General features: G+C 45.9%; 1 protein-coding gene across 1 annotated transcript in view; it reads left to right on the top strand.

The window, feature by feature from the left end:
- The window catches only part of Xylt1 (xylosyltransferase 1), a 286,196-nt gene that overhangs the window by 89,332 nt on the left and 182,582 nt on the right, over positions 1-14,282 (top strand). Inside the window, exon 2 of the mRNA XM_032892825.1 lies at positions 3,737-3,775. Coding sequence (XP_032748716.1) covers positions 3,737-3,775 — 39 coding nt within the window. The remainder of the gene's footprint in view (positions 1-3,736; positions 3,776-14,282) is intronic.

Genomic DNA, 14,282 nt, shown 5'->3' with positions numbered 1-14,282 from the left:
AGAGAGTGTATCAGTTAGTTATGACCACAGTAATGTTGTATAACCAATTACTCTAAACTCAGTGCATGAAAAGAGCAGACATACATTTTCTCTGTGCTTTCTATTGGTTGGGGGTGAGCTAGGGATCTGTATATTGGGCTTAGTCTAAGCTATAAGTTGGTTCCATGTCTCTCTCTCTCTCTCTCTAGTTCTCCTCTTCCTTGCACCAGTAGCCACCTGAGTCATATTCTTCTTGAGGTGGAAAAAACACAGAAGATCAAGTTCAATCATATCTTTCACTTCTGTGTTAGACATGTTCTGAGAAACTCCCAGTGGATTAGCTCAAGTGGCCAAGGCCAAGCAGAACCTCAAAGTCCCAGGACTGGAGAATGTGGGTCTAGGGAGCCGTAAGAAATGAGGATCACAGATTTCGTCTCCTCCGTTGGTTCTCCATTTGCCTTCTCCAAGTTGTCTTTGCACTTGGTGCCCTGAACGAGTGCTTTCCCTAGCATAGGAGGTTCTGTGGTCCTGGCATCCTCATTATAATTCCAGAAGCACTCCACTGGAGTGGGTGAGCACTTTGCAAATTCCCCTTTGGTCCCTTGAAGCCTTCTCTCTGACAGACAGGAATTTACTCTACTGTAAACCTAAGAGTCCCAATTTAGACAGACAGGATGGATTAGGCAGACGGCATCATTGACCCAGTTCCACTTCGTTAGCCTTTCCAATTAAGGAGGTTGTTACTGTGAGTGAGACCTCACAGATATGCAGTCATACCTTGAGTCCTCAGGACCTAGCCGGTTAGGGAGAGTCTCACATTTCCAGTGCGCACCCAGCGGGAGAAGGAAGTGTGGTTGGCATGAGAACAGCTGAGTGTTAGTGACACAGGCCCCTTGTGAGGGCTTCATCCTCTTCCTGGCCAGTTAATTAAGATGCTAAATAAGGGCCCTTTGTACTCCCTCTCCCAGAAGCTTTTGAAATAAACCTTGGACTCCCGACTGCATGTGACAGGGTCTGTGATTTTGGAACCCAAGATAAAGAGTAGATGCTGTGTGCTGTGTCAAAGGACTGGTCTCTTGGTATCATCCTCATAACTGGCAGAGATTTTCCATAGCTTTCCAAGGGAGGTCTTTCCTAGTGAAGTTGTTCTTAGGGGTTTAGGATTGCATTGCCCCTTTCTTTGCTGTCTTGGGATTCTGAGCAATGAAGCATAAGCCCTATACAATAGCCAAATGGGCCATGAAGCACAACTTAATTAATCTGGGCATGCACCCAATGCCCCGTGCAGCACTAGCTAGGATTTGGCTTTGGAGAAGGTGGCCAATTTTGAGGCCGAGCCACAGCTTCTTCTGTTCCGATTCAAATCTACATGAATATGGACGGAGGGGCAGTTAGAAGAGATGTGCAGGCACGGTGGATGGTGATGTGAAGAGCAGGGCTGTGCGGGACAAACAGGGTCTGCGCCAGCCACAGATGGGGAGGATGAATCCATCTCTGGAAGAGTAAACTGGGGCCTGCCCTGTGTGGCCATTCAGTAGGGACCCGGGCTCCGCTCTCCAGCTCTGTACATCACTGATCATACAAATGATGAGTGTGGCTAGAAGGGGAGGAATGGTGAGCCCGTGTGCCCCACCCTAAGTACCTTGGTAAACATTGAGTTCTAGTGGATCATAGCTGAATGCTATCCTGAATAAAGGGCGGGAGAGTTTGTGGAGGGAAGACCTGAACTGTTTTCTCCAAGACTCCTCATCAGTTCTTGTGGGTCAGCTTTGCAGTGTGGTAGAGTGAAGGAAAAGCTTCCCATAGTGTTTTCCTGGGTGCGAGGACTCTCTGTGCTCAGACAGCATGAAAGTCAGAGTGAGCAAGGGCTCTCCGTGGCAACGTCCCTGGAGTTGTGCCAGGGAAGTGCTGGGACTTGGACTCAGAACTGGAATTGGGGGAAGACAAATTTTCTTTCCCTTCAAGGAAAGTCCAGAGGTCTGAATGTGCTTGAACCATGCCTCAAATGTGCCACGAGAAAGATATTGTCCGACAGGAATTGAGGCGAGGGCAGGGTCTGGTAGTGTGTTCCTGCAGTCCTGACACTCAGGAGGCAGAAGTGTGAGGATGGCCATAGGTTTGAGCTTGGCCTGCACTGCATAGCAAGTACCAGTCTAGCTCGGGCTACACAGAAAGACCTTGTCTCAGACAGTAAGAAAACAATATTTAAAATGTTTAACAAAAACAAGGCCTGTAGGACGGCGAACCAACAAGTTGGGAAACGGAGGCAAGGAAGGGGATTACAAGTTTAAAGCCAGCCGGATACAGTGAGTTCCAGCAGATTAGCCTTAGCAATTTACGGAGACTGTACCTCAAAATACAAATTAAAGTGAGAGGCCAGTGGAGTGATTGTCTAGCATCCAATGCAGCCCAATGTTCAATGCCACCCCCACCCCCGTCTCTCTACCAGGAGTTTAGAATGTTGGGTTTTTTCTTCACTCTCCTTTATTCACAGTACTTGAAGAAGGCTAGCCTGGTGCTAATTTGCATGGCTTCCTAGAAACCTGTATTGGAAAACTCTGCTTTGAGAGAGCCAAGTTTCAAACTGGATGTCTACCCAGGGCCTGACAAGCATGGCCGTCCTGTGTAGAGGCGGCTAAATGTGGTTTTCCCAGAATCATGGACACATAGGATGGTTAAGTTCCGAGCAGACGTGGTATAGACAAAAATAGTCTTTATGTGCTGGGTTTCCTGTTTTCCTTGGAAACCACTCAGGAAAGGAATGCCATCACCTCTGATTAGTCCTCACCCCCTCCATCTGCCCCTGCCCTGCCCCTCCCCCAACCCAGAATTCATGCTTAGTGACCCCAGACTTTACCACCCAGCATCCCCAGTCAATTGGCTTTTGTCAAGAGTGAATGAATGGGATGTTTCTCTGGCCTGAAAAGATCTTTCCTGGCCTGCTGGGATGTTTGGCTCCCACAGGAATTGGCTCCCCCTTTTTTCTCTTTCTTGTGTCTTCCAGTCTTACAAGAATACACATAATCTACAACCTCGTTATAAACCATAACTTTATGTCTGATTCTCTCATGCACCCGAGTCTCTTTCAGATAGGGGGTTTGAACACACTGAAGATGTGTTGAAAAAGCGCCTTTTCCTCTTTTTCCTGTATGTATATGTGTATTCATGTGAGCCCACATTCTTATGGGTACCTTGTGGCTACACGCATGTGTGTTTGTCCAAATGTGTGGTGTCAGAGGTCCATCTCGGGTATCATTCCTCAGGAGCCAGCCACATTGGTAGTTTGGTTTTGCTTTTGTTTGGTTGGGTACGGGGAATTGTTTGTTTGCTTGCTTGCTTGTTGTTTTGACAAGGTCTCTCACTGGCCTGGAGCTCACCAAGTAGGCTGTGCTGACTATCAGTGAGCACCAGGGATTTGCCTGTCACTGTGTCCCAGTCCTAAGATTACAGTTGTGTGTCCCTTCCTAGCTTTTCATGCCAGTCCTTTAACTCAGGTCCTCGTGCATTATCATCTGAGTCACCTCTCACCCCTCCTCCTTGTTCTGCACAGTGATTTCCTTATGGACAGCCGTGGGCCTCTTTCTTCCTTAGATATGGAAAGGAGCGCTGGGTTTCAGCAGAGGGCAGACTGGGTCAAGGTCTGGCATTCTCAGAGAACTGAGAAGACAGGGTCTGACTGACCCCATCCGACGGGATATCAGACAGGGTTGAAAGCAATGCTCACCACTTAACAGGGTTTTCTCTTTTCTCCCCACAGGATCCACACCCAAGTCCACTGATCACCCTAGAGACCCAGGTGAGTGCCTCCTGTGGCCTTTGACACTTATCTTTACTTTGAGGTTCTGTGACAGCTCTTTATAGGGGCAGAAAATCCAGGGGGAAAAATGTGCATTTTCTCATTAAAGGGCTTAATTATTCTTCCTATCACTTTAGGGTGTGACTGTTAAGGTGACTTGCCTTTCTGAAGGGTGGTCCCTTGACCAAGTAATTAGCCACCCCAACTGGATTAACTCTCAAGGGAACAGACAATGGCACATCACCACCCAGAGCTAGACTCCAGTCTTGACTAGCAGGCCACAGCTTTTGATAATAGGCGTTCAGTAATACTGTAACAACAAGACCCAGCTCCCAGGGCAGGAAATCGTACTATCTGCTTGGGTGCTGGAACATTCTGAACAATATAGATAGCAGTGGAGTTTCCGTGTGGGGTAGACGGCCCATGGCTCCAGGGATGGGAGAAGGTGGCCTGTCTCTTATGTCTTCTCTGTGGGCCTACCTCAGAGTCACTGAGACACAGGTAGAATACAGCTCTGCATCTTCTTGCTTGCAGTGTTGATGGAACTGTCTAACCTCCAAGTTGTTCTCATTCCATTTTAAAGGTGCCTTCTGACAGAGTCCTAGTGAGCATCATAGGAATGATCTTGAGACACGTCAGAGGGGCATGGAGTGGGTGCCTGTGTAAGCTTTAGTACTATGAAATGCAGCTTTTCCTACAGGCTTTGTGGGGAGCGTGTCTGGGGATTGATGACCTCCTTAGCTCCATGCTTTGCTTAGACCACAAGGAGAAAAGGAAGGCATGCTGGACCTCCTTTGGAGCCCCAGCGAGAACGCTTTCTGGGTATCGGACACAGTAAAACATATTGAACAGTTCATGAATGTGTAACAGGCCTTTGGGGAATTTCTGTGGCATGCTGGCAAAGACCACCTTCCTACTTCCTTCCAGCCCTAGGTCCTTGCAATACACCAGCACCTCAGCTCAAGAATTCCTATCCAGAGCCCGGAAAGTCACAAACCACCTTGCTTCAGGGTGGCCTCTCCACTGCAGGAGAAATGGATCCTCAGCGAATCTCTGTGCTTGTCTGCCCTGTTCCTAGGGACACACCAGTATAGCTATCCTAGAGAGGAGCAGGTCCCAGGGATGGTTGGACAGGACAGATGTTTAGGTCTGAGGAGAAGGATCCCATGACCTCTGTTCTGCTGTTCCTCATTCTTTGCATATCTCTTTAGCCATTGTGTCTGTGAGTGAATTTTACCTGTGGAATTTAGTCATCTAATGGCTTGTTCTTTCCTTAACTCACTGAATTCACTGGACTTTAAAGACCAACTCAAACCTTTGGGCATTCTCAATATGGGAATAACTTGATGCTGAGAGAATATTTGTGAAGGTCTTGAGGATACCTAGGATCCCCTAGTGGTGAGGATGGCGCTCATTAAAACATAAGGATGACCAAAATGCGAATGCTTCACTCCTCCTTTAAAAGGGGAACAAGAATACCCTTGGCAGGGAATAGGGAGGCAAAGTTTAGAACGGAGGCAGAAGGAACACCCATTCAGAGCCTGCCCCACATGTGGCCCATACATATACAGTCACCAAACTAGATAAGATGGATGAAGCAAAGAAGTGCAGGCCGACAGGAACCGGATGTAGATCTCTCCTGAGAGACACGGCCAGAATACAGCAAATACATAGGCGAATGCCAGCAGCAAACCACTGAACTGAGAATGGAACCCCCGTTGAAGGAATCTTAGAAAGGACTGGAAGAGCTTGAAGGGGCTTGAGACCCCATATGAACAACAATGTCAACCAACCAGAGCTTCCAGGGACTAAGCCACTACCCAAAGAGTATACGTGGACTGACCCTGGACTCCAACTGCATATATAGCAATGAATAGCCTAGTAAGAGCACCAGTGGAAGGGGAAGCCCTTGGTCCTGCCAAGACTGAAACCCCAGTGAAAGTGATTGTTGGAGGGAGGGCGGTAATGGGGGGAGGATGGGGAGGGGAACACCCATATAGAAGGGGAGGGGTAGGGGTTAGGGGGATGTTGGCCCGGAAACCGGGAAAAGGAATAACATTCGAAATGTAAATAAGAAATACTCAAGTTAATAAAGATGAAAAACAAAAACAAAAACAAAAAAAACCAACCAAACAAACAAACAAAAAAAACATGAGCAGCCATTGCATTAAAAGCTCCAGGCCAATGAGGGGTCCTGTCTTGGAAAAAAAAAAAGCAGCACCTAGGGGATCTGAAATTGATCCATGGCTTCTACTTGGAAAATAATTATTTATCATAATGGGAAAAAATTATTCCCTCCAAGGTGCCAGTGGGATCAAAGTTGAAAGGCATTATACCATCAGTACTATTAGTGAATCACAACTTTAAAGAACTATACTTGTGTGTGTGTGTGTGTGTGTGTGTGTGTGTGTGTGTGTGTGTGTGTGTGTGTGTATCTTTTGGGTATCCTCCACAGCCATGCATATGAACTCCCAGATGTTATATGTAACACTTTGGGAAGTGTCTGTCTCCCTGTCTACCTCTAGGTCATGAGACAATTCCCAGGATAAGTTGTTATGCAGACTGTAGAGTAAAGACTATACACTCCTTGCTCAACCCTTCCCCCAGAAGGCAACTTGTCCTGCTCAGGAAAGCTCTGGGCAAGCAGTCCTTCTCCAGAGCACCACCTGGATTCCACCTTCCCATGCCCTTTGTGCTGAACTTCATCCAGTCAGCTCTTCAGAACTTCCATGGAAGAGCAGGAAGATGCCCACACCCTTGGAAAACGTAACATGAGCGGGCAGCACCCCTGCAAAATGGCCACTCTTAAGGTTGTGGGTGCTCCAGGGACCTAAGCCTCAGGGTGGTGGTGCAAAGCACACTTTCAGCATCAATACCACACACTGTGGGGAGGGGTCCGATTAGTCTTCCTTAATACCTCCATCAGTCTCATCTGGTTCACTGTCTTTGGGGCTCTCATATGCTTCACTGTCTTTGGGGCGGTGGGAGATGCTATAGTATATTGTTGTCTTTGTGACTTGAGCCTTTCCATGTTAGAAAGGCATTGTGGGGAGAGTTATGTCAGTTGGTAAAGGGCTTGCTCCAGAACCCACATTTGAAAAATAAGGTTGGATATTATGGCGCTGCTCTAATCCCAGAACTTGGAAGGCAGAGACAGGTGGGTCCCTGGGCCTCATTGGCTAGACAGCTTATACTACTTGATGAGCTCTAGGCTAATGGAGACTCTCAAGTTGACCTCTGGCCTCTACAAACACACACACACACACACACACACACACACACACACACACACACACACACACACACAGAGCATTAAAATGCAACCAAAGTATGATCTTTTTGTCCAAAGGCCATAACCACATGTGACCTGTTGCTGGATTCATTCCGCCACAGGATACACAATGGGATTCTGCCAGCTGCCCTCTATGCAGTAAGTCAGGCAAGAAGGGTATGCTAGGTTTTCTGAAAGAAAGTAGTGTCCTAAATGCTACCCATGTGTCATGAGCAAGACAGCAGGTGTGAAGGCCTTAGGAGAGCTTACCCTGCCGAAACAGTGTTCATATGAATTCTGAGCCCTGGCTAGGTTCCCTCTTCCTCCCACAGTGCCCTTTCTGCTCCTCATGGCTTTGCCTGCTGTGTACTAGAGTTCAAAACTCTACTTCTATTGTGTGTTCACCAGGTCCTTACATCACACATGCTCAATATGGCTTTGCTGACAGTCCAGGTTTCGTACAACCCAAGGCCACCAAGATATCCATTTTCTTCCCGAATCCCACTGATTTTGATAGTGATTACAGGAGCCCTTCTCCATGGCCTAGTATACCTGCCTGCCACAGCTTTGTGGAACTGGGGGAAATGTATCAACTGGTCACTGAGAATCCTTAGGCCCTCTACCATCAGCATGGTACAACTTTTCATCTTCTGGTGGTAGCAAGACTCTCTGCTTAATGGTTAGATTAATATCTTGAAGGAGTGAGTAATGTCCAACTCCCTGGCTTCAGATTTCTCTGTAGCACATGGGTCCTGTGCTTGGCAGTGGTGACCATTGATCTGGTCTCTGGATGGAAGTACCTGGGAACCAAATGTCTTAGAAATGAAAAAGTAAAACAGGAAAAGTCTGGAAGGACTTTAAATTTGATTAGTGGCCTAAAGTCATTATTGTCACTAATATTTCCACATTCACACTGTTATTAGATTCGGTTCCAGACTTAAGGGTCTTAAAAGTCAAGTAACTTACCCAAGGTCATGTAGAAGGGACATAGCCATGGTGGGTGCCAGGCTCAGGGTCATATGACATCAGAATCTTTCTTGCAGTCTCTGTTTCATTAGGCTAGAGAGTAACATTGCTGTCATCAGTAGAAAGATTTGCCAATGCTTAGACAAAGGCAGACGTACCAGTTCTGGTCTTTGTAAACGTCCATCTCTGGATATACTCAGATGCAGGTGAATGGATGAATAGGTGGATATAGCTGGATACATAGATGGCAGCCAGACATATTGATGGCAGATAGCAGAAAGACAGATAGTGTCTTAATTACTATGCTGTGCTGTGAATAGATACAATGACTAAGGCAGTTAGAGAACAGTGGATGTCAACTTTCCTAATGCTGCGACCCTTCAATACATTTCTTCATGTTGCAGTGACCCCCAACCATAAAATTATTTTGCTCCCACTTCATAACTGTATTTTGCTACTGTTATGAATTGTAATGTAACTATTTGATATGCAGGGTATCTGATATGTAATCCCCCAAAGGGGTCACACCCCACAAGTTGAGAACTCCTGTTATAAAAGACAGACTTTATTTGGGGCTTACAGTTTTAGAGGATGAGTTCGCAACCGTCATGGAGTATAGCATCACAGCAGGCAGGCAGGCAGGCAGGCAGGCAGGCATGGTGCTAGAGCAGTAGCCGAGATCTTAACTTCTTGATTTATAAGCAGGATGTAGTGGTCACACTAGGAATGGCATAGGCTTTTGGAACCTTAAAGCCTGCCCCTAGTGATACACTTCTTCCAATAAGGCTATGCTTCCTAATTGTTCCCAAGAACAGTTCCACCTACTAAGGACTAAGTATTCAAACATATGAGCTTCAGAAAATGACCTTACTCTTCAAATTACCACAGAGATAGATAGAGATAGATAGATAGATGATAGATAGATAGATAGATGGATAGATAGATGATAGATAGATAGATAGATAGATAGATAGATAGATAGATAGATAGGGAATGGATGGACAGACAGACAGACAATCAGGCAGACAACAGATGGATGATGGATAGGCAGATAGAAGATATATGCATCCATGGCTGGATAGATGAACAGAGGGAATGCTTTGCACGAGTATCTACAGCTGTACTCAGATGTAGGTAGAGGTGATGGTGGACGGATACTGGATGGATATGGACAGACAGATACATAGATACCTAAAGACAAATAGATGCCTGGACGGTGGATAGAGGACAGACAGACAGATAGAGGGACGGCTTTGTTTGAAATGTGCTTTTATTTTTTTGTCATACAGGCTGCCATAAAGCCTGTGGGTAAATACCATCAGCTACAGAGCCGATCGGAAAAAAAAATTCATTTCAGAACAACAGAAAAATAGACTGTCTCCCTGAGCATCAATAATATTGTGATAAATCTGAATGCGTGTTTGATTCTTCTTCATTGATCCTCAAGGGGGGCTATCATTTCTGAACCTACTCCAATTGCCAAGGCCTCTTGTCATTTAATTTCACCTTCAGTACTCACTGACTCCTACTTCCCACAGCACCTCTGCTGATTAGCAAATGGCTCTGAGTCAGATGCAGACACCTGGGGAGCTGTCCTGGAGGAGCTCTTTTGTAGAGTAAAGATCTGTCAATCTGGGTATTTCTGAGGTTGTCTCACTTGGAAGGGAACAGAAGTTCATTTACATGGAGATCACCCAGGGCCTGGAGATCAAGGGCTACAGGAAGGGAATGTTCCTGACTGCTCAGTTTTCAAATCTAACCAGGTACTTGAATGCCTTTGATCAGCTAAATGGGGGCATGGAGGGAGGGAGTGACAGTCACATTATTTAAAGATGCTGCTAGGGCCAGGAGGATTACAAACAAAGCCAGGGAATATGGAAAGGAATGAAAGCTTTAAAATTACACTGTGTAATCCATTCATCTTGGCTTATTCAATAAATAGCTGTGAGGCCATGCAGAGGCCAGGCCTTGTGCGAGACAACATCAGGGATGTGACAGCAAGAGAGGCAGAAGGCTTCTGCCTGGAGTCATGTTGGAAGAATCAGATGAGAAATATGCAGGCATGTGATCATGCCCTTAATATGAGTTGCCAGAGTGAATGGAATGAGCCACGTATGCTTACAAGAGAGTAGGAGGGACTTGATCCCCAAACTCTCTCTCAGGGGTGAGAGGTTTGCTTTATTTTTCTCTTTGACACAGTGGACAGAGTCTCACTCTATAGCCCAGGTTGGCTTTGAAACTTGGATCCTCTGACCTCAGCCTCAGCCTCCCCAGCACCGGGCTAATTACACTTGACAGAAGGTGTGTTTTGAGGTCAGACTTGATACAGTCAACTTGCTAAGAGACGCTAGGAGATGAGAGTTAATCTTGCTAAGAGATGACAGGAATCACATTCCAAAACTTGTGCGTATTCCATCTGAGTGGCTATAATAATAATGCCACTTTTCCTTAGGATCAATTAAGCCATGCGAGCTGCTTCAAACTCCTCCAGTGCTTTGTGTCATCATCATGTCAAAATGGATAAGGAATTACCTTATCAAGCTAGAATCAAGGAAATGAGGGGGAAAGAGAAGGGACATAAATTCACAGCCATCCGGTCACTGTTCACGTAACTGTCCAATGAGAGGAAGCATGGGGCCTCAGTGTGTTGTGCTCATCTGGGGACTAATGTCAGGAATCTGGACAATGGTTGCCATTAGTTAAGTTATGGGCTGCTGCTGAAGTGAATTTGAGCCTCATTGTAAACCAATAGTTCTCACTCACCTAGGGAGAGGTTGGCCAACCAGGACATTTGCCTATGATATGACTAAATGTAATGTTTGCTGTCAAAACTCAGAGACAGGGGAACTATTGGCATCTTGTGGACAAAGTAGAGACCTGTTGGCCATTCTATAATGCATGGGGCAGTCTCCGTCCATTCAAGCGTTACCCAGCCTCAAATATCAATAGTGTCAAGGTTGACAAAGCTCGGTGTACGCTTGTTTGCTTCTCAACAGTTTCTTTCTCAACAATACTTTAGCCCTGCAATGTTGGCTTCCTTGGTATTATTGTTTATACTCAAAGTTCACTAACTTCCATTAATATAAGATTTCAGCCAGCCTGTAGGTGCTAGCCATGGTGCATTCATCCCCTCTGTATTGACATTGACCTTGATTATAAGTACAATAAATTACCCCCTCAATACTCATAACCGTGTGTTCTGTGTACACAAAGGTCACATCTTGTCAGATAATTATGACTAGGGAGGAAAACTCACCAGGAGAGATAATTTCCTACAAGATTTATGGCTCATTAATATAGAGGATATTCAGGATTTTTGTTTTTAAGAAATTACAATTGGGAGTGTAACACATTTGCCTAGCAGATCTATCCATAGTATGGCTAAATCAAAGAAAAACAGAATAAAAGTTCTGCTACTTGGCTGTGCTTCAGAGAGGGCTTGGTCAGGGCTTTTGGACTACTGGAGCAGGTCTCCTGGTTTCTAGGCTCAATTCCTCTTTCTGGGGCAAAGCACAGCCTCTTTGGTATAAACTTCTTTCTCTGGAAGCTTTCCTGCCACCACTGGGATTAAAGCAATTGCAGTCTGTTCGCCTCTCTTCCAGCTCTGGGCTTCGATTAACCTTTTCCTCCATAGAGAGCGGTTTTTGAAGTAATGAGGAGCTTCTGAATGGCCCTTACCTGCGTCTCCAGCCCATTAATTCTTATGGTGCCCAGCATCTGTTGAGAGATGGCAGAGACCAAATTGCTTTCCATCTTCTGCCTCCTTGTGGGAGCAGGGCCTCTCGAGGGCAGAGCAGACCAGTTTGGGGGACAGCAATCCCTTTTCTGCCATCGGCTCTGCTGACTCTGGTTTGCAGGTCTCTAATTAGCATTGGTGGGGCTGGACCATTGTCTAGGCAGAGAATGGGAGACTGTACCCAGGGAAGAACTGTGGTCTCATGGCCAAGGATCCTTTCTATTTCCTGTGACTCAGAGTGACTGCTGTGAGACACCGGTCCACAAATAACCAAGCCAGTTCTCCAAAGTCCAGCCACATGCATTTGCACAGTCACAGGAAATAGATGCTGTCGACATCACCCTTCTTCACTTCTCCAAGCCTAAACATTAGTGGCCTGAGTAGATCACATAACTCAGAATACATAAAGTCATTGTTCTTCTTGACAATAGCAGTTGTCACTTTTCAATCTATGACCTATATCCCCAACTTTGTAGAGGAAAAGCTGCTTTAGGCTCATAGTCTAAAAAGCCTCAGTCCATCAAGACAAGGAAAGAAAGGTGAGGCTCTTGGCAGTAGGGGTATCATATATAGCAGAGGTTCACACCCTGGTAGACCAGATGGCAGAGGCAGAGGCAGTTCAAAGGCCTGCTTCTAGTAACCTACTTAGGCCAGTTAGGCCTCTTCTCTCCTCCTGAAAACTCCACATCCCCACCACTCCCAAATAGAACCACAAGATGGGAACAAAACAGGCAAAATATAAGCTTCTGGAGCAAATTTTGGTTGTACTTACTATAACAACGATACCCATTGAATGTACTTGTATTGACAGGAGAAACATGCATAGTGCATATACTTGGCAACCTAGCACTTTCAGGAAGTATGTACTAAGCCCTTCTATGGCAACAATAACCAATGAAAAAGTTTACTTTGAGATGAAACCTATACATTATGTGTACTTAGCAACCTAGTACTTTTAGCTTGTGTTTACTAAGTCCTTACTTGGACTGCCACTGAAACTTCGAATGCTTTTTGCATGGATTCCACCACCCCCATTCTGTCCTTGTCCTGTACGGAAGGGAATGTGGCTGTCATTCCCCTTTCATGGATGAGAAACTGAGGTATGAAGAACATCCATTATCTGCCAAAATGAAACAGGATAATTTGGAGAACCCATGAGACAGGTAGTAGTTTTAATCCCATTTTACAGATGTATAAACTAAAGTCCAGTGTTATGCCTGTGATGGGACAGGAACCACAACCAGGTGACAGATGAAGCCCTTTGCTCTTGCTGCTATGTTGCTAAGATATTGCAATAAAATAAAGATGCAGGTTTTGTACAGGGAGTGATTAGTATGGGTATGGCTTTCATATGGTGAAGATCCAGACAATGCAGATTCTGACTGGTATAAAGTAGATGAGGTAGATCATGTGTGCTTAGAGAAATAGAGTTAGTCGGGTATAGGTACCCAATAGGCTAAGCATAGATTTGTGTAGGTATCTAGTAGGAAGAATCAAGATATTCTCCCAGTAGACTCTTTCTACTCTTAGAGAGTCCCATGCACTTCAAGTGCTGAGACAAAATCTTGGGAAACTGACAACCAAGGGACAAGACACCGTGGTCATGTTTGCACCAAATCACCAGCATCGGGAAGCCAACTGACATCTGACATAGGTATAGCATGTGCCAAGGTCTGTGAGGCATGGACTGTCAGCTCCACGGGGTTTTCCGGTAGAGCTGTACAAACTGGGGATCTTAAGAGTATGTTTCAGTGCTAGAATTGTTGAAGCTGCAATATAAATGTTTCTAGATGGCCAGAGAGGATCGAGATGAGGCTTCTTACTGTTGATAGTCACTGCAGGTTTTATATACACCTAGGACTTTGCTAAGCACTGTGTATGAGTAGCCTTTTCTAATCATGCCCATAGTTCTTTGGGCAAGGGATTGTTACTCCATCCTTTGCAGGGAAAGAGTGTGAATATATTGAAAGTCTGAGGCCTGGCCTGAAACATAAGACCTCCTGAGTGGCAGAGTAGCCTCAAACCCAGTTTCCCTCCCAGTCAGTCTTTGTCATAATTTACACTGTGAGTGAAAATTAGGGCCGAGGGTAGCTGGCCAACTCTCTTGGTAACCCAGCAGTATGTCTAGCTGGCTCCTCTGCCATGGGCAGTCAGAGGAGAAACTGGAGTCCTTGAAACTAGAGCGTGGGTACAAGGTAGAAGGTTGGTGTACCACTCTGGAATCTTCACCTGTCCTTGGCTGTCTCTATGTTGGACATCAGAGAGATGAAGTGTGCTGGGTGGCTCCTCTCTATCCTCATTAGATCCACTGCCCAGTGCCCCCCACCTCCCCCTTGGTACTTGTCTTCAGTAAGGGCTTTGTCATTGCCCTGGCTAAAAGAGGCAGGGATGGGAGGCAGGGCAGGAGGTCGGCAGGCATGCAGTGTGGTAATTTTCCGTGCTTGGCTGTGTCCTTGTGTAGCTCTGCCACTTGTGGACACCCATGGCATAGCCACACCTCCTCTGGCCTTCCTCTACTGCACCAGGGTAGAGTC

Source organism: Rattus rattus, chromosome 2 (assembly GCF_011064425.1).
Source record: "Rattus rattus isolate New Zealand chromosome 2, Rrattus_CSIRO_v1, whole genome shotgun sequence".
Classification (NCBI taxonomy): Eukaryota; Metazoa; Chordata; class Mammalia; order Rodentia; family Muridae; genus Rattus; species Rattus rattus.
Note: the sequence above shows the minus strand (reverse complement) of the source record. Positions and strands in the feature narration are given on the sequence as shown.